Source organism: Parasteatoda tepidariorum, chromosome 9 (assembly GCF_982258835.1).
Source record: "Parasteatoda tepidariorum strain Cologne lab strain chromosome 9, Ptep-v5.0, whole genome shotgun sequence".
In the NCBI taxonomy this organism is placed as follows: domain Eukaryota; kingdom Metazoa; phylum Arthropoda; class Arachnida; order Araneae; family Theridiidae; genus Parasteatoda; species Parasteatoda tepidariorum.
This window is the reverse complement of record NC_141763.1, coordinates 50,817,808-50,837,894: the sequence shown is the minus strand read 5'-3', so window position 1 is coordinate 50,837,894 and position 20,087 is coordinate 50,817,808. Positions and strand designations below refer to the sequence as shown.

The window sequence follows — 20,087 nt, the reverse complement described above, 5'->3', positions numbered from 1 at the left end:
AATTATAAAAAGTAAAATTTTTTCAAAATTTTGATTTAATACATGTAGATTAAATAATAAGAGAGAATTCTACCAGAAGCCTAAAGTGTATGAGTATAGAATATAAAATTTTTAGTTTAAAAAATTTTTTTTGTTAAAAATATAGAAAGCAGCATTTGAAAAAGCTTTCACAATGTAATATTATACAACTGATGAATGCATAATAACTAAGAATCGGTTTAACTTACTTCAACTCCTAAATCAATGCAAATATACATATTTATAATTAATATTCCATAAATTAATACAATTATGTGTAAGCTTATTATAAACCTATTACTTAAAGTGTTTAAGAAGTAAATATAATAAATTTTTAATAAAATGTACAGTTTAGAATACCTTATTCAAAGCTATTTATAAGATGGAAAGGATATATATGCTTACCTGCGGTTTGTACAAGATCGAAGACCTAGTCTCCTGGGAAATTCTTTATAGCCGACAAAAATGACAGTTTCATCACCAGGCCCCCAAATTGCCTATATAATGTAAATTATTATTAAGATTAACTATTTTAAGAAAATATCTGCTGAAAAAGAATATAGCAATATTCCATAATGAAACGTGCAATTACTCAAAATCATTTTACCTGTTATTTTTCCTACAAAAAGTTCTAGTTTTTCTGTGTTTTATTCAATGATAAAGTTTTTAGCTATGTAAGGAGAATGAAATTCTTTGCAAACTTGGACAGATGAAAATTAGTCAGTTCATAAATTAATTGAAAATGATTTAAAAAAACTATTATAAAAACAAAATTTTACCAACTTTCTTTAAAAAAAAGAAGAAAAGAAACTCCAGATTTACTGAGTTAATTGCACGAAAAGTATATATATATATATAAAAATGTTACATTCCCGCATTGTGCAATTATTTTGTCTCATTAAAATGCAAATCACTTAATCATTTTGAATGCCAGCATTGTAACAAAACAAAGCTCATATTAAACCCATATTTCTTTTTTATTTTTTATAGTTTTTTCCTTACATTTAATTTTCCTTAAATTTTAGCCAAAATTACTCAGGGGCAACTCACACACAGATAATCAGAAGAGCATTGCATCTAGTATATTATAGAGAAATAGGGGTTGAGGAAAAAAAAAAAAAAAACAGTTTACTGAAATTATGAGATCACTTGACCAACAATGGGATCCAACTGTACATATGAGAGATCCTTCAACTGGTATCAGCAACCATACTCATTCTAATGTAGCAGCACAGTAAAAAAAAAAAAATTTACATCAGACCCATATTTGTTTTCAGACTTTGTAAATATTTTTTTTCTTCGTATGTTTAATTTTTCACTAAGTCAGAATGGTCTATTCATACATAGATAACACCTGAGAAAAAAATTTTTTTTTCATTTTCTGTTGTATGAGATTCTTTAATGGATCCTAGATATTTTTCAAGGCACTGATTTCAAATATGCACTCAATTTTTCCTTCCAAACTGCATTTTTTTTAATAAAAAAAAAAGAAGATATTTTTAGTCTATTTTTTTGTCGAAATGTACAAGTTTAAAAACACTATATTTAACAAATGGTAATGTAAATGTTGTGACATGTAATGTCTTAGGAGTTGGGGCAGATAATCAGGATTAAAATCGTACAGGTCGTATAATCGTCCAGAAATGTCGTAATTCTGTTATGGGAGCTTCCCTATTATAATCTGTTTCTTCCTATGCTTTTGAACAGGTCAGAGAGTAGAGAAACACCCTAGCCGCATACAATGACATTTCCGGGAATAAGTTCTTGTGCAATTTTAATCCTGGCAATGTGCCTTAACTCTTGTAGAAGTTTGTCGCAGTATTTTTATGACTCCTGTTTTACATATAAGGTTTTTAAGCTTGCACATTTCAACAAAAAGAGCAAAACTAATTTCAGTTTTGAAATCCCCAATCCCAAATTCAAGTATCAAGAATTTGTATAAATGAAAGTTAAAAAAATTTTATCCATTGCAATCAAGAGTATGTGTTATTTATAAAAAAATAATAAAAAGGAAGAATTATATAACCAGTGATAGAATTCAATTGGTATGTACCAATACATATGTACTGGTTCTTATAAATCGAATTAGCAAACATGTATGTTCTATTAAGAGTTCTATTGGAAACATTGTAGCAAAACTTGGTTCATATTATACCTATAGAATATAACTAGAAATATTGTTGCACGTCTTATACAATTAAAATTTTAGATTTAAAATATATTATAGTCAGTTACTAGAATTAAACTACTGTCAACACGTTGAAAAGAAAACATGACTGCTTCTCGGTTAAATTACAACTTTAGATATAAATTAATTGATTAGAAGTTTTTAGATAAATTTACCTCTCCAATGCTAAGCTCATTATATAATTTGTCTGATGATATAATTTCTGTAGTAGCAGTTTTCAAGTCTAAGATTATGGCTACAGAATGATGACTGCCAACGAGATCTTCACCCCATTCTTCTCTATACGCATATTCAGATCCCTACAAATAAATAAAACCATGTAAATTGAAATAAAAAAAAAAAATTTCAGAAAAAGAGAAAAACAAACTTAAATTACTGATTATTTGAACTTTAATTTTTGTACGTAAATATAAGTTGATTCAGAAGTTTTTTTTTTCTTCTTCTTTTTCTACTACATGCTTTGTTTTTCCTTTTCTTCTCCATATTTCCTCCTCTTAATATTAAAAATTAATGTGCTGTTATGTTGAATAATGTAGCATAAGTTTCCACTCTCCCTCAGTTCAAATAAATAAAACCAAATTAATAAAAATAAACATTTTTCCAAAAAAAAAAAAAAAAAAGAGAGAGAGAGAGCAAACAACTGATACAGTAGAACTTTAATTACTGATTATTTGTACCTTCAATATTTTTGTAAGGCAAAGTTGATTCAGAAGTTTTCTTCTTTTCTATTACACATTTAGTTTCTCCTTGTCTTCTACTTATTTCCTCCTTTTTATAAAGATTAATGTGCTTTGTCATGTTGAATAATGAAGCACAACTTTTCACTTTCCCATCTCTGTAATCTGATGTCGATTCAGTTCAGATAAATAAAACCCTGCTGATAAAAATAAACATTTTTTTGAAAAAAAGAGAAAAATAAACAACCGATCACTGATTTTGTGTACCTTTATTTTTGTAAAGCTAAGTTTCAGGAGATTTTTCTTTTCTTTTTTTATTACACGTTTAGTTTTTCATTTTTCTTATTTACTTCTTTTTATAATAAAGATTAATGTGTTTTGTCATGTTGAAGAATGAAGTAAAACTTTCCACTCTCCCATCTCCATGATCTGATGTTGAACAGTTCAGATAAATAAAACCATGTTAATCAAATTAAACTTCTTTTTTTTTCTTAAAAAAAAAGAGAGAGAAAGAGAAACAACTCATATAAAACTTCTATTACTGATTATTGAACCTTTAATATTTTTGTAAAGCTAAGTTGATTTAGATGTTTTTTTCCTCTTTTTCAACAACATGCTTGGTTTTTCCTTTTCTTCTCCTTATTTCTTCTTCTTTAAAGTATAACGTACCATCAAGTTGAACAAGGCAGCACAATTTTCCACTCTCCCATTTCCATATTCTGAAGTAGGTTTGGTTCAAAATTCATCGCCTAGAATATTTACACTTACGCTTTTCCTCCTGCACAATTAAACTAAGGATGTTTTTAAAAATAAAAGAAGCAGGTTGTGATACTTGGCTAAGTTAAGAGGGAAATAATAAAATGCTCAGGTAATATGCTCCCAAAAGCTTTATCTTTTTGTACTGAAATCTACGTAAGGAAATTATTCCTAGAATCTACAGTAATTATTAAGGAATATGAGATTATAACATTTCGCAATTGTTCTCCGTGGCTAAGTTAGAAACTTTTATTACAGCTGTTTAGTACAAATGTTAAGGCATAGGAAAGGTGAGAATACGCACAACTTTATCATAATGCTACATTTTTAAGCCATGTGTTAAAATCACAAATTATTGCATAAGATAATTGTTTATTCATAATATGACATGAGTTCAATTTGCTAAAAAAATAGTAATAATGATACTTTAAAACTGAGTAAAAAAAAATAGCACGATTTGCTTTAACAAATTTTTTTATTAGAGTCAAACACAATTACACAGATCTGTGTTTATATTTACACAATTTAGAGTCAAATTTAATAGTAAATTTTAAAATTGCATAGATTAAAATCAAATAAAATCAGAGTAGTCCTTAAATTTATAAATTATTATTTTTTAAATGAAAAAGAATGAAATGTAAACACAAAAAGGATATTGAACCTTTTTAAATCACTAATATTTTTAAAAAAGTTTATTTAAGCTATTAAAACTATTCACCACCTTCTTCCAGCATTAAATCCTTTATTTTATTGAATAATAGATATATTTTAAAAAGAAGTAAAACAATCAGAACCGTCACGACTTTGCAATGCACCTAGGATAACGAATAACTTAAAATAATATTAAAGAACTTACCTAATATTAAAGAAATAAATAAAAAAATTTGTTGTTACAAATTTTGTTCCTAACAACTTAACATTTGTCACTATTTTTTGTCCGTTTTAATATAGTTTAATTTTACATTATACCTACACAACTGTGGCACTTAGAAATGAGGAGATTAAAGGCATTGCTCAAAAATCCTCTTAAGATGTTTAAATAAATCTTACTTTCTAATTCTATATGTTTCATTTGAATAATGTTTTATTGTGCAGGCATCTAGAAATGTGAAGACTACTACTTTCAATCAAAATTTTTAAATTTTAATACTAAAAATAAATTTAAATAAATAAATATATACATGTATATATACACATATACAGTCGGACCTCTATTTAATGAAGTTGCTAAATCCAGATAATAAGTTCGTTAAATAGAAAATCACCTTTTAAAATACTTAAGCAACACAAAACAGGTTTTAAATTCATAAACACTAGACATAATTTAAATAGCAATTGATGCACTTTTATCTTGTAAACTAGTATCTACTATTTATTTCATAAATCCTAACCACAAAAGAAATTTGCATGGAAAGCAAGAATATAGCAAAACATTATACAGTGTTGCACTATCATGCTATACACATTTTCAACTAAAAAAAGCATAAAAGTATAAAAAATCAGAATTTATGTATAAAATTATAGTTGCATTTATTATAAAAGTAATTTTAAACATACATTACCACATGCGTTCTTAAGTTTAATTGCTACGGATAAAATTCGTTAATTTGAACTGAGTTTTTCGTTTGAAATACAAACAAAAAGGGAAAGGGAATTTACTGCTTTCTCTAAGATAATTTTTAGAGAAAACAGTAATACATTACATAAAGCAACAGCTTAGAAAATTAATTCAAGGTCATTTCCCCCATAAAATGCATTAACAAATTTGAAATGTTAAGAAATATTTCGGAAAATAGGGAAAGTAGATCTCAATGAAAAGTTCATTAAATAGAAAATTCACTGCACTATTTGGAAGTTATTTTACACAGAAATTTCCAAAATGTTCTTGGTTCCTCAAAAAAATTCGTAAAATAGAGAAATTTGCAAAATGGAAGTTCGCTAAAGAGAAGTCCGACTGTTATATATATATATATTTGTGGGGATAGCAAGAGTGGTCGTCTTTGAAAATAAAAAGAGGCACTGATCTTTAACAAAAACATATATTGAAAAGAAATTTACATAAATACAGACGATTAACAATCACATAAATAACATAAAAAAATTAATGAGTAAGAGTTCGTCGTTACGATCTTTCATAATCATAACTCCTCTTTGGAGTCCATATACGTCTTTTTCGATTAGTTCTCTAATGTCTTAGGGAAATTCCCATTGCGTCCTAGTCATGCGTACAGGGATCAGCTTGCGGCTTACATTGACTGGCGGGACTTAACTTCTAGCTTACGGCTTTCAGTGTACAGGAACTGGCACCACATATATATGTATACAGGGGTTTGTCCAGGTCAAATTTATTACCGTTTAGCGTTGCCTTCACAAATTCAACTTTAGGAAAAACTTCCACAAAATACTTTTTCTCAAAATTTTATTTTCGTATCCCTTGAGAAATGATAAATTCAGATTTTTGTGTTGATTTTTTAATATAATTTTTAACTTTCACAAATTATGTCTACATTTTCACAAAATGGGTACAACTAAAAAAAAACCTAGACAGACCCCTGATATATATATATATATATATATATATATATATATATATATATATATATATATATATATATATATATATATATATATATATATATATATATATATATATATATATATATATATATATATATAGATTGAATATTACTGGCACTAAAAATATTATCAGCAAGTACATTTGAACCACAGTATATGAATCTCAAGCAATATTGTCTAAAAGCTCTGACCAGAAGATAGATTTAAATGGTAGATAAGTTGATTGCCCCAAGTGACTAGTTCTTTTAATTTCAAAGCATAGAATTTACTCTAACTTTTCGTTTTTTAAACCAACTGAAATTTTATGTACATATTATAAATAGAGGAGGATGAAAACCATCTGATTTATTTTTATGTAAAATATCTTTAAAAGAAAAGAAAAAAAAAACTCAATTATGTTGCTTTATTTCTTTTCTTAATATTTTCATGCATATTTTGCTTTATAATAATATTTCATGACTTTCATTTGCTATCTTTTTGCATATAAATGTTAGTCACTTTTCGTAAAAATATAACTATGAGATATGCAAGCACGATAAATTAATCTTATTTTTTAGGATAAAAAATAGAACAATTAATTTTCATTCAAACAGTATATTTATTTATAGAAATGCAACTCTTCTTTATCACCTAAATCTATGCAAAAAATGAACAAATAATATTTTATTTGAGCTGTGAAAAGTAAAGGTAAGGTAAAGTCTGAAATCTTACTCTGTTTTCTTTTGTATCATCTTCTACAGTAGTTTTGTTAAGAATTTTAAAATAAGATGAGCTCTTTGGTTGCTTAGCTTCCGCTGTATATAAGATAAAATTTTCATCAGAACTCCAAGCCAAAAAACCAAAAGCTGTAAATAAATAAAAATAAAATAAATAAAAAAAAATAAAAAAAACCATTTAAAAAATAATAAACCCACATTTATACAAAGTGAAACTAAAAATAAAAAACAACTTTGCAAAGTTGTATAGTTCTAAATTATCATAAAAACAATATTAAGTAATAAAGGCAATATTAATTTAAAATAATAATTACAATAAGGTGACAATTAATGAATAAATGAACTAGTGTTTTGATATAATTTAGATTTAAGTTAGGAAAAGCTAGAGAAAGGTTAACAAAAGGGAAGTAACATGCTGCACTATCTTCTGACAATTAACAAAGAAGTCATTTCTGTTACTACTGTAAAACTAGCAGGCATATAAAACAAATTTTTAAAAAAAGTAGTAACTAGAGTTAAAAAAAATAGGGTACCTTTTTTAAATACAGTCAATTCGCTATAACTCGAAGTACGATAACTCGAATATTACTGTAACTCGATTTTTTTAAGGGGTCCCGACCCTTTTATCTTCAATTTCATGTTAATTATTCTCGATTACTCGAATTTTACTCCCTTTAACTCGACTTTTTGTGTGGATCTTTTAATGTTTTCAATATTGATGAAATAGGTTATTTTTTAAATGTCTTCCAAATAAGACTATGATGTTTAAAGATGAAAACTGCTCAGGGGGTAAAATGAGCAAGGAACGTTTGACTGTCCTAGCTGAAGAAATGTGTCTGGGACAGAGAAATTGCCCTTACTTGTTATCGGAAAATACCAAAATCTCCGATGTTTCAAGAATGTAAAAACTTATCCTTTGGATTACAATTCTAACAAAAAGTTTTGGATGACATCAGTTTTATTTGAAGACTATGTAAGAAAATTGGATCGGTAATTCTTCGCTAAAAAAATGAAAAGCGATACTCTTTATGGATAAATGCACAGTGCATAGTGATCCACTTAATTTGAAAGCAGTAAACTTGCAGTTTCTCCCGCCAAACACAACAGCAAAGTTGCAGCCGATGGACCAGGATACCATAAAGTGCTTCAAACAGTCTTATCGTAAATGGCTTGTCAAAAAAAATTATCTTAAATATTGTAAGCATTTAGAAGATTTGTAATTAATAAGCATTTATTAAATAATCCGACAATATTTTGAAAGACCAAAACCGAAACTAACGGTAAGTCGAACTTCCGATATGTCGAAGTTTTTCGTCAGTCCTATCAGATTCGAGTTATCGCGAATTCACTGTATATAGGATTTAAATTAAAGATTGGATACTTTTCTAACATTTCATAAAAATATGGGAACTATAAGATATAGGAAAGTAAAGGGAGAGTATAATGCCGGGTGAAGTATACTGTAACGTGATAAGAGAAAGTAGAGATAAATATGTCTATTCAAAACCCTGAATTGGTTAAGAAACCAACTTTGATCCTTAGTCAATTAGTACAAATGTTAAAAATAGAAAACAAAAATTAATAACAAGCAGGGAAAGTATTAAAAATAATTGGAATACCACAACAGATTTAAAACAACATTACTTTTTTTTTAATGAATCCATTTTTAATACAGAACTGCCTACATTATAAGCTTTGCTATAACAGGATACTCCACAATTTCCAAAAACTATAAGCATTTAATAAAGGCAACATTTTCAGTTTCTTTAAGAATATCTATACCATTTGGATATGCCCCTCATCAGTCAGTTATCAACACAATTTTCAAGCCTAATCAGAGGTAACAATGCTGCACAATTGACAAAGTTGTTCAATTTTTTGTTTTGCTATTGAATAATTGTAAAACTGGCAATCGTATAAAATAATTTTTAAAAAAAATAGATAAATTTTTTTAAATATATAGGATTTAAATGAAAGATTGGATACTTTTAAGCATTTTATAAAAATATGGGATTTATAAAGAAATAGGAAGTCTTCTGCTTTTGCAGGGTTAAGTCAATGAAGAATGATAAGGGAAAGTAGAGATAAATATTTTTATACAAAACTCCAATAATCAGTTAATGTTAAAAATGGAAAATAAAAACTACTAACAAATATCGAAAGTAATAGATATAATTGGAGCATCACAATAGATTTAAAACAGCATAATATCAAGAATTTTTCTTTTAAATAAAACCATTTTCTTAAAATAAACTAATAAAAATATGAAAATAGATAGTAGTGCATTGAGTAGGAAATTTTCCCATGAGCTTGTACATGAGCTTAATCATACTAGCTTGCCTTTAACCCAAATAAGTAAAAAGATCAGGGAATAAATTTTCATTGCCATATTTCAATATCTGGGATAAAAACAAGCATTGTTAAACAAGTTCTAAACACTATTATTGTGAGAGCTAAACTTGCTTAACATAAAGAACAAATTTATTAAACGGACGAGAAAAACATCACAAAATATTTACACTGAAAATATAGATAATATCTATGTAATAAATTTAATTATTTTTCAACAGAACATTAAAAACAAAATGAATTTACCATTGGTGTTGATTTTTCCATGGTCATCTCTGTCAGTTAGCTCAAATGTGTTTACTTTTTTACTCTCATTCCATATCTGTGAAAAGATTGAAAACAGTTAGTGTAAAGAAATAAATTGTGAAGAAAATTAATGGAAATTTCATAGTTAATTAAATTTTTTTTCTTCTTAAAAGTTACAAAGCATGCAATAAGCTATAAAATTATCAAATAGTAATTTAAAGTTTCATAGAGAAAAAGAACATGTCTCTTAATTCTACAGCAGACATAAAATGAAACCCAAAACCATGAAAAAACATAAAAGCAAAATGTCAATAAATCTAAATTTCAAGCCCAAACCTGCAAAACCCATGCGTGAAAGTAGATATTTTATCAAAAAACCACATACCCCTGAGAAAATCACGAACAATCAGTACATTTTATGTCTATTTAAATTTTTTATTTTTTAAAAAAAAATTAATTTGATAGTTTTTTTAAGTAAAATAATTTAATTCTTTTTAAAAAAAAATCATAAAAATAAATAAATGAATTGACATAAGGAGTTTGACATTCGATGCAACATTTTGTTCGGCAACAGAAACACCACTTTGTTTGACATCCAATGCAATTTTTTTTTTAGATATCAGGTGTTTAGTATCAGGTCCCACCCTAAACCCTTAAAAAATGTAAAGGCAAAAACCATGGGGAAAAAAAACCCATAAATTTCAGCCCAAAATCTGCACAAAAAAAAAAGGTGCGAAAGTCAGTATGTGGTTTTGATTTCCTTGTAGATGTTAAATGCTATGCGTTATGCATAATATATTACATACTATTATATGATTTTTCGTCCAAAACTTAAAAGAGCGTAATTTGTAAAGAACAATTTTCAAAAAATAGGCTATTTAAACACTTTTTAGATTTTTAAATTTGTAATTTAATAAATTTGATATTTTTAAAAAAATATAAATTTGATATTTTTAAAAAAATATAAATTTAAAAAAAAAATCCATGAAATTTTTAATTGATTTATCAAAAATAACAAATGTTATATTCATCTATCAATCAATCCAATACCTATTATTGCTCAAATGACTGAGATGAAGCAAAGGTTAGAACTATATGTCAAATAAGTACAAGGCATATCTACCAAAAAGTAATTAAAAGTTATTTTGCTATATAGCTAAAATAAGAATTTTAACATGATTGAAAATAAAGCAAATTTCCAGCAATAAGCAATGGCTTAAAATATTCATAAATACAGATAAACTTACCTCCAAATCATAACATTCATTAGAATTCTTTGAAGACTTGTTTCCCCTTATAATAGCCTGCTTCTCTCCCGATTTACTAAATGACTGATGCACCCTAAATAATAAATTTAATTAAATACAATTATAAAGAGTAATATTTTGCTTGAAAATAATATGAGCTTCAAACTAATGATTTCACATTTGATTTTTTAACTGAGTTTATAATAGGGATAGCAGTGGTTCTTAAACAATGCAGAGAAGTACCCAAAAATTGAAAATAATAATAATAAACTGGAAATTTACATGCTAAAAAAATTATAAAGACATTACTACAGCATGTAATAGTTGAATATTATTAAAAAAAACACAGTAATAAAATTCAAATCATTAAAAAAAAAAAAAAAAAAAAAACTGTTGAAATGGCTAAAAAAATTTCTGGATTTTTATAGAAAAAAATAAATATTTAAATAGGTTTAAAAAATTGCAATTACTGAGGAATTAAAGTAACAAATTTTAAAGATTTAAACATATTTGATAGTAAATTTCTAAGAGTATATACTCTAAAATGAATTTCTAAATATTTATATCTTAAAAGTAAAGCATCCTACAAACATTTTTATTTTTCAATTTTATTAATTTAAATACATTTTTATAAAGAATAAAGTTTTTAAGCTTATTTTTATGACAATTTACATCTTATTTTTTAATATATTTAGAGATTTTTTCCAAAATTTATAAAATAATTTTGTTTGAAAAAATAAGTATGCCTTTACTTTATGTTAATTCATTAAAATAATATTTTTGTTTCTTTAAGCTCTTTGACAACATCCAAAAACCCCATCAACCTCAAAAACCAGATTAAAAGTATTACACCAAGCTTTCTATTTCGTTGCGTCTCTATCAGATACTTAAAAGAAATTTAAAAGTAAAGCTTAAATAAAACTTACAAAGAATTTGTATCATAAGGTATTCCTGTAGAAATAATTTTAAAGCTTTCACTGTCAAACACATAATCACGAGAGAAACTAGTCTTTTCTAGCTTAACTAAATCTTGAGAGCTCCAAGTGCTATGTAATAACAGTGTCTTGTTGCTTGCTTTAGGCAAGATAACAGCAGAGGTTACAGCAGGCACAGCTGATATTTCTTTATAAAGCCCAACATATTGTTCAGTCTAAAAAGTAAAATATTATAAGTAACAAAAAAAAAAAATCTTAACCATTGATAATTAAATATGATTATGTTGAATTGTAAGGTATACAAATTTTTGCATCATTTTAAATAATATAATTTCACATGGCGAAAAGCAAAATCGGTCAAATAGTTCCTGAGAAATTAGTTTCACATATACAGTACAGAACCCGTTATCCGGAAATCAGAAAACCGGAAAACCAAAAAACCGGAACGAAATTCAAGGAATTTTCCTGCCATTTAAAAAAAAAAAATTTTTTTTCCTCATAAGATTTTAGGATTTTTCTTTCTTTTTTGAAAGATTTTTACCTTACCCTCATTTTGGAAATAATCATTAGTGTATTACTTCATCGTTTTTTTCTTCTTTTTAAGATTATATTTCCAAATTTTTTTTTAGTTGGGTTTAACAATAAAAAAAAACTGCTTTTTGTAGCAATTCAGAAAACCGGAAAAATCAGTTATCCTGAATAGCGATGGTCCCGATGGTTCCGGATAATCAGTTCATTACTGTACAACTTTTTTGAAATTAAATTTCTCAGGAACTATTTGACCGATTTTGCAAAAATTTTGTATCTTGCAAAGTTAAATTATCTTCTTTAAAATGATGGAAAAAATTGTATGCCTTACAATTCAAAATTTTTCGACCATTATTAAATAACAAATACTTACTAAGTTATCTGTGGATAAACAAATTTTATAAAAGGGTGCAAAAATTTTTCAATTCGCTTAAAAAATTCTCGAGATATAGCAAAATATGCAAAAAGTAAGATTAACATTAAGGGGTCCAAACTTTAGAGCAGCTCTTCTGACCAAGCTATTGGGATATTATTTTCCATTAACTTCCTATATTTTGGGGTCAAAAATTCAAATCCGTCAACAAAAAAAAAAGAAGAAAAAAAAGGCGTGCTTATTCAGAGAAAGTAAATTTTGTGTCTAATTCCGTAACTTATATCATTTTATATCATGATAATAAATATCATATGCACTTATTAATTAGCCTATTTGAGTACACCCTTCATTCAAACATTGAGATTGAGTCCTAGAATGTGAAGATTCGCTCATTCAATCAAAAGTTATTAAGGATGGTCCCTTTTTTTTTGCTCACTGCCATAGAGCTCATATTGCTTAATACCATAGATAGGAACAAAGAAAGCTACTACTAAAGTCACTGAATAATGAAATCAGAAATTTAAAAATTTAATTTGTAAAAAGAGAACTAATACAATATTAAAACACATGAAATTAAATATAAATATTAAGGTAACCACAATTAGTTTTAAAATATCCAAATAAAACCTGATATGAAATTAATTATTTTAGATTTGGTGGTTTATAATATAATATTTCTTTAACTGTCAACCATTTTTTTGCGCTTTTCTAAACAGAAAAACAGTTTTACCCAAGGGTTATTAAACAGGGATACTGTGTTTGGCAAGGAAATTTTTGCACAAATTCACATAAAAAGCAATTCAAAAGGCTAAAAGAGCTTTCTCGATTTCTTATTTTTAAAAATGCTGTAGTGGTTTCCACAATAACATTAACAAGACCAAGGCATTTGAAAAACTCAAACTGAAAAATTAATGTGTATTTTATAACTAATATAATGCTACAAAATCATAAACAGAGAAATCTGCTGATGCAATTTATCAGATTATATTTCAATTTACATATAAAAACATATATATGTACATATTTAATACATTTTTCAGAACATATTTAATAAATTTTGGCATTACTTTTGTTGACATTGTGGATAGAAAATTAGTTTTTGATGTGGTCCTTATGATATGGTGTAACCTAAAAATATGAAGAATGCATTTATTTAATTAATTGTAATACATTTCAAAACAAACATTCTCGAGTAAGAAATAAAATTTCAATACAAATTTATTTATACAAGCTGTTTTTTTTTAAAAAAAGAGAATAGGCAAATAAATTTAGATTATTTCAGATATTTTATGGTTATGAGGATGTTTCCTTTTCAATACCTATTCATGTTAACTGAAATTGCCATTTTAACTAGAAACAATTGAAAGAAAATACACAAATGGTTGACTGAATGTAAACAATAACAAGCTTCTTAATAGCGGAAGAAATTCAGAAAACTTCTGGTGTATCTCTCTGCTTATGAGGCGATGTGGGAACAGGCTTAATATTCAAGGAAGTTTTATTATTGCGATTTTTGTTTAAATTTACGGGCAATTAGGGGATATTTCCTTATTGTGATGTTGTTAATTTACGTCGCACTAGAGCTGCACAATGGGCTATTGGTGACGGTCTGGGAAACATTCCGGAGGATGATCCGAAGACATGCCATCGCAATTTTGATCCTCTGCGGAGGGGATGGCACCCCTGCTTCGGTAGCTCGAGGACCTGCACGCGAAGTCGAGCACTTTACGGTAGCACCGTTTAACGAGGACCAATACCGCACATCCTCGGTCCCTACGCAGACTGATCCAAGTGGTCACCCACCCGCACACTGACCGTAGCCAGTGATGCTTGACTTCGGTGATCTGCTGGGAACCGTGTCTTAACGATCAGTCCACTGTGGGACTTATTGTGATCTGTCAAGCTAACAATAATGACCAAGGTGCCAGGCAGATTTCAAACTTGCAAATAAATAAATAAAAAACATGTAGATGTTTGCGCGGGTGGTTCCGAGCTATACCTTTTGAGTTGGTCCCTTTCTGTGATGTTTTTTTTTAGTTTCTCGTGGGCCGCCGCACGAAAGTTGCCAAGACTTGGCGATTATTCTGTTATAGATCATGATACAGAAATCTCCCCTGCAATTTTACCACTCATACGAGTTTTCTTCAATTTATAAATTCTAACAGGTGGAAACACTACAAGTATAATAATATTGGATGGTGCTTTATTTTAATAACCGCTAAGGCCATCTGCGTTTAACTTTACACGATCAACCGTAAATAGTGTTTGCCCAAGAGTGGTTGAGTTTATTCCATATTGTGTGTTTTTTTAGTTTCTCCATTGGTAATGCCCAAAACTCGCCAGACTTTTTGACATAGGCACCACCAAAGAAATCTTCCCAAGGAATTTGGGCAAATATTTTTAATAGATTATTAATCAGGGTTGGCAAGTTTTTGACATGTTAGTTTTTTACTGTGTTAGACATAGATAAAACCATCACAAACAGCTTATATACATAGTTTTTTGCTGATTTCCACAAATTAATTAAAAGAGTGTTCTTAAATGTTCTAATACTGAACTTCTCATGACTCTCTATTATAATGTTTACCAACATTATTGTTTCACCTAATTATTGTTTCCTTTATCTCCTTTATTTACAAATTTCCGACGTTTTAAATCATCACATTCTTCCATATATATCTGATAAGATAATGCTAGTTTCAAACAAATTCAAAAATTCAGAAAACATTAAAAAGTGAAATTAATTTGATGGGGAAACGATGCCGTTTCTTCCTGCAGAGGTTTTTTGTTTCCCGTTTTGTTTTAAACAAGCTACATAGTAATAAATTAACTTGAGCATTTACACGAAATATTTTACAAAAAAAAAAGGAGTTGGCAAAAAATTCAGCATATAAATATATTTTACTTAATTTTTCTCGCATAAAATCAATTATTCATACAGCAACATGAAGTTTGGGGTCACTTTTACAAAGAAATAACAAAATTACCATATAAATTTCAATATTTTCATCAATATCTTGAAAATTTAAAACTAAACATGATAACAAAACAGAACACTTTTCACCATATTTTATACTTTGTGTTCTGATTGTACGGAATAAATTGAAAACTTCTCTCATTCTTCTTTCATAACTATGACTTGCTCACGAAATTAAAAAACGACAAAGTATCGTTACGTTGCAACCGTTCGTTATGCGAACAATTAACAATAAACTAGAAAATTGTACAGCTTCACATTTATAATTTTTTGAAAGAAAAAAAATACAAAAAGGCTTGTATGTAGCATATGATGTAATTAATTTAAATGAAACACATTTTTAAATATATCCTAGAATTATTAATTTCAATCAAATAAATCGTCTAAAATATTCGTGTCAACGCTAATAACTTGAATATAATATTGCAATAACTAAATTAATAATCTATTATGAAAAAATTCATTCTATGATTCTGCTTGATTTAAAATATCATTAATTTTTGTTAAATTTATGGATATGTGAAATAAAAATCCTTGAACATGCAAACTCTTCGTCGGATTTTGTTTATATATTTTAATTATTTTATTTTGAGTATTAAAATCTAGTACAATTATATTTATTTCACAGTTCATTAGAGTTTCGTGTTACTTTAGTTTCGTTTTCTCCATACAACTTCTACCTGGATTTTATTATTTAACAGGTGGTTTCGGTATTTAAGTCCCACATTGGCAACGTCGTCTACTAGTAGTGCCGAAACGAATCGTTCATTGCAGTATGGATGCTAAATATTAAATTCTTTCAGTTTGTAGCTAATAAAAACAAATCTTTTCAGTAATTGGTTATTTATAATTAAATTTAGTTTATGCATCATTATGACAGCTAATAACGTTAAAGCGGTACCATCTGATCGTATTGTAAAAAGTTAGTATCTCAAATTGCTATGTTTAAAAAGTGTATTTTTTATAGCTTTTTCCTCATAGGGTAATTCTTCTCACGGAATTGATACAATTTGAAATAACTTTTGTATTTAATAAGTGAGCTTTCTTATTGGTATTTATTATCTTGCTAATTGAAAGATCAATAATTCTTTCTGGCCTAGATAGTTAACCTTGTAACATTTAATGCATATTTTATAAAGGATAGAGCTTTCATGCTAGATTGCTTTTTTTAACGTATCGGTAATCGAATTTTAAATTTCTTATAATTTTATTAAATATTTTATGAAAAAATAGTATTTTGAAGTGTATAATGTTTATTAGAATTACAAAATATGTTTATTATGATTAATGTATGTTGAATTACGATGATTTATAGTGTATTTTATATTAAAGTTCTGCAGTTTCATATTTATTTGAAAATTGATATTTCTATAATTTCAATCATTTTTTTGTTGTCGGTAATTGATAGTTTTTCAGCAGTTATGGTTCCTAATGAAAAAAGAAGAAATGTTTAGTATTTTTTTAAATTGATATTATTTTACTTCAGCTGTACAAATACAGGTAGGATAAATGTATTATAAAGCAAGTGTAAACTTTGGTTTTTGCCAAAAAGTAATTGTATTGCTTAATTTTATGTAGCATTTTTTTTTTCTAAATTAAATTAAAGCTCTTATATAAAAATTCCATAATATATGGGATAGGGGTACTAAGTAAAAAAGTTGAGAGATTTGATGAAAATTGTCTTTAAATTATCTTAGCTATAAATATGTTTGAAAGAATTATTGGAAACTTAATATATAAGTAATTTATATATAGTAAAAAAAAAACACAGTTTTTTGAAAAACTTTACACACTAACTGTAATTTTTTTAGAAGAAAAACTAAAGTTTGCAATTCAAAATATTTTTTGTAAATATCATATATAAGGAGAGGTAGGTTGGTCAGACCAAGGGTAACATTGGACAGGGCTTAATTATTTTAATACTATTAAATATGTTAGCTTGTTTTTTTCCATTAACATGTTGCACTACTAGTACTATAAATTCTGTAAAAGAATCATATGCCTCAGCAAAAGGGTGCCATTTTTATTTGAACAAGTTGTAATTTAGCATCGCTACATAATTTTTAAACTTAACTACTTTACCTTCTAAAATTTATTTGTTTCTGTAGAAATACAGCAATGAATTACAATTATTCCACTAGATAACATTTTACAAGATAACAGCTTGTTACATTTACAGGTTCTCTACTAATAAACTTTCCTCTTGTCTACAAATGAACATTTTATGTACATAAATTACACTATTGTAGTTTTATTCACCATAAATAAAAAAAAATTTGTTTGAAATGTTGCTTTTCACCTTTTATTAAACTAGAACAAAATTTAAAATATAGCTCTTAAGATAAATGGGCAAAAAAGACTTTTTAAGGAGACTATCTTGAACCTATGCTGCTAAAAATTAACAAAAAATTTCCAAGTACTTAAATTTAAAAAAAAAAAAATGAACTATTAAATTTTTATAAAACATTAGGTATTCTTTATAAGGAAGTACGACTAAGATCAAAATTTTTACAGGTATAAGATTTTGAGATTGTATATTTTTAATATCAATATTGAACATGATAGAAATAGTTTAAATAGTTTTTATGTTTAACAAATGTTTATTAAATAATAATGTATAAAGATGTCTAATTTTTCCTGAACCTGATTCAGGAAATATCAGGCTTTTAATTACACTTCTATTGTCTGATATATTTTTTTACTTCTATCGGTTTTCAATTATAGTATTCATGCCAAAAGAAATAATTGTTTGCAGTAGAAATGTTTTCTTTGGCAATTAGAGACTTGTTTTATTAAACTTTAAATCTATTAATCTTTAAAATGATTAATATTTATCTTTCATATTGTTTTTGTATATTTTTTTGTCATGTGGTAGACCAATGTACTAAAGTGTTGGGTTACATTAGTCCATTGTTCAGTTTTTTATTTTTTTTTTCCTCAAAAGAATTAATTCGAATAAAATTTCCAACAGAACTTTTTAAAAACGATTTTGATTGGTGAGAAATAAGCTATTTATCTTGTAAAAAAAAAAAACTTCAGCAATATTTTTTTAATGAGGCAAAAAATCAAAACTGAAAAGTAGATCTATTGACTCAAACTCCCCTTTCTAAGTTATATATAGTGTACCTAGTTTAATATATAATTAAAATACTATGTAAATTATTCACAATTTGGCGTATTGATTGGCGTATAATGATTGTGACAAAATTGCTAGTGTTTTTATTGCATCAAAGAAAAATTATTTTTGTATTAATTGACACTAACCAGGGATCTGTCAAGGCCAAATCTACTACTTTTTACCAGTACCTTCACAAATTTAACTTTAGGAAAAACGGTAGTTTCACAAAATACTTTTTCTTGAAATATTTTTGTATGCCTTAAGAAACGATAAATCCATATTTATACCATATTTTTGTGTTGATTTTTTAATATAATTTTAAAATTTCACAAATTATGTCTAAATTTTCACAAAATAGGTACCTCTCAGAAAAACCTAGACAGACCCCTGTTAACTAATAGTTCTTTAAAAGCTCTATAATTTTTTTATGCCCATATTTGTAAAAAATTTTATATCTCAAATCTATTGAACTAATAATCCTATAATGTATTAATTATTGTATTCCTTGAATCAACTGTTTTGTTCCAGAATCTATATATAAATTTAAATTGTGAATTTTGAATTCAGAATTTTTAAATTAATAAATTTTAAAAAAAATCACACAAGGGGACCAACTTGAAGGGTATAGCCACTACCCATAAGGGTACCCAATAGCCACTAGTTGAATTTTAGTTTGTAGCAGAGAATATTGTGCTATGCTGTACTTGAAACACATTTACATTTTAGCATTAAATAGGCTTGTTATTACATGTTGTAATTTATGATCATTGAAAGTTCCTTGGATCATTGAATAATATGAAGGTCAACTCCGACAAGACATATGTAGAGTCTTTTTCTCTCATGCACCAACCTTTTCACCCACAAATTTATTACTAAGGTCTCCAGAAACCATCTGATAACTTCAAATACTTGGGTGTGGTTTTGGACAGGCAACTTACACGGAGATCTCATTTGGAAGACACTGTCATGCTCTGAAAAGACTTCATCTTTTAAAAATACTAGCAGGCTCCAAATGGAACTGCTCAAAAGCAATTTTGAATTCTTCTTACAAAGCGTATATTTTGCCCGTTTTTGATTACTGTTGCTAGCCACTGATCACAGGATCAGAGCCGGTTCTTTACCTTCTTGAGATTTTTCAAAATCAGCCTCTGGGATTGATTATGGGAGTTGTGAAAACTACACCTATTGACTGTGTGCTGCTCAGCAGGGATAACAAGCCTTTCAAGATGATTATTCAGGTGAAAGCCCTTTTCCTTTGGGGGAAATTACTTAGAACTTCTGGCTGATTGACTCTGTTGAGTCTGGATTCCCTAGTTAATGGGAGAAACATGAAAACACAAATTGGATTCCTGCAGGGAATTACAGATATAGTATCTAAGTTT

At 27.3% G+C, this 20,087-nt stretch overlaps 2 protein-coding genes across 4 annotated transcripts in view; one reads left to right on the top strand and one right to left on the bottom strand.

Moving 5' to 3' along the window:
- LOC107447634 (acylamino-acid-releasing enzyme) overlaps positions 1–15,851 on the bottom strand; it is a 46,763-nt gene extending 30,912 nt beyond the window's left edge. The window contains exons 1-8 of one of the 3 annotated variants that reach the window (XM_087151786.1): positions 15,598–15,851; positions 13,678–13,738; positions 11,701–11,924; positions 10,775–10,868; positions 9,528–9,603; positions 6,928–7,061; positions 2,362–2,505; positions 424–515 (exon numbers count right to left, since the gene is read on the bottom strand). In XM_087151786.1, coding sequence (XP_087007912.1) covers positions 424–515; positions 2,362–2,505; positions 6,928–7,061; positions 9,528–9,603; positions 10,775–10,868; positions 11,701–11,924; positions 13,678–13,738; positions 15,598–15,620 — 848 coding nt within the window. In that variant the 5' untranslated portion in view covers positions 15,621–15,851. Of the gene's footprint in view, positions 1–423; positions 516–2,361; positions 2,506–6,927; positions 7,062–9,527; positions 9,604–10,774; positions 10,869–11,700; positions 11,925–13,677; positions 13,739–15,515 lie in introns of all 3 variants that reach the window. The other 2 variants (XM_087151787.1, XM_087151785.1) reach the window with 2 other exon arrangements.
- A 360-nt stretch (positions 15,852–16,211) lies between these two features.
- The window catches only part of LOC107447630 (serine/threonine-protein phosphatase 2B catalytic subunit 3), a 33,269-nt gene continuing 29,393 nt past the window's right edge, over positions 16,212–20,087 (top strand). The window contains exon 1 of the mRNA XM_016062587.5: positions 16,212–16,509. Coding sequence (XP_015918073.1) covers positions 16,461–16,509 — 49 coding nt within the window. The 5' untranslated portion in view covers positions 16,212–16,460. The remainder of the gene's footprint in view (positions 16,510–20,087) is intronic.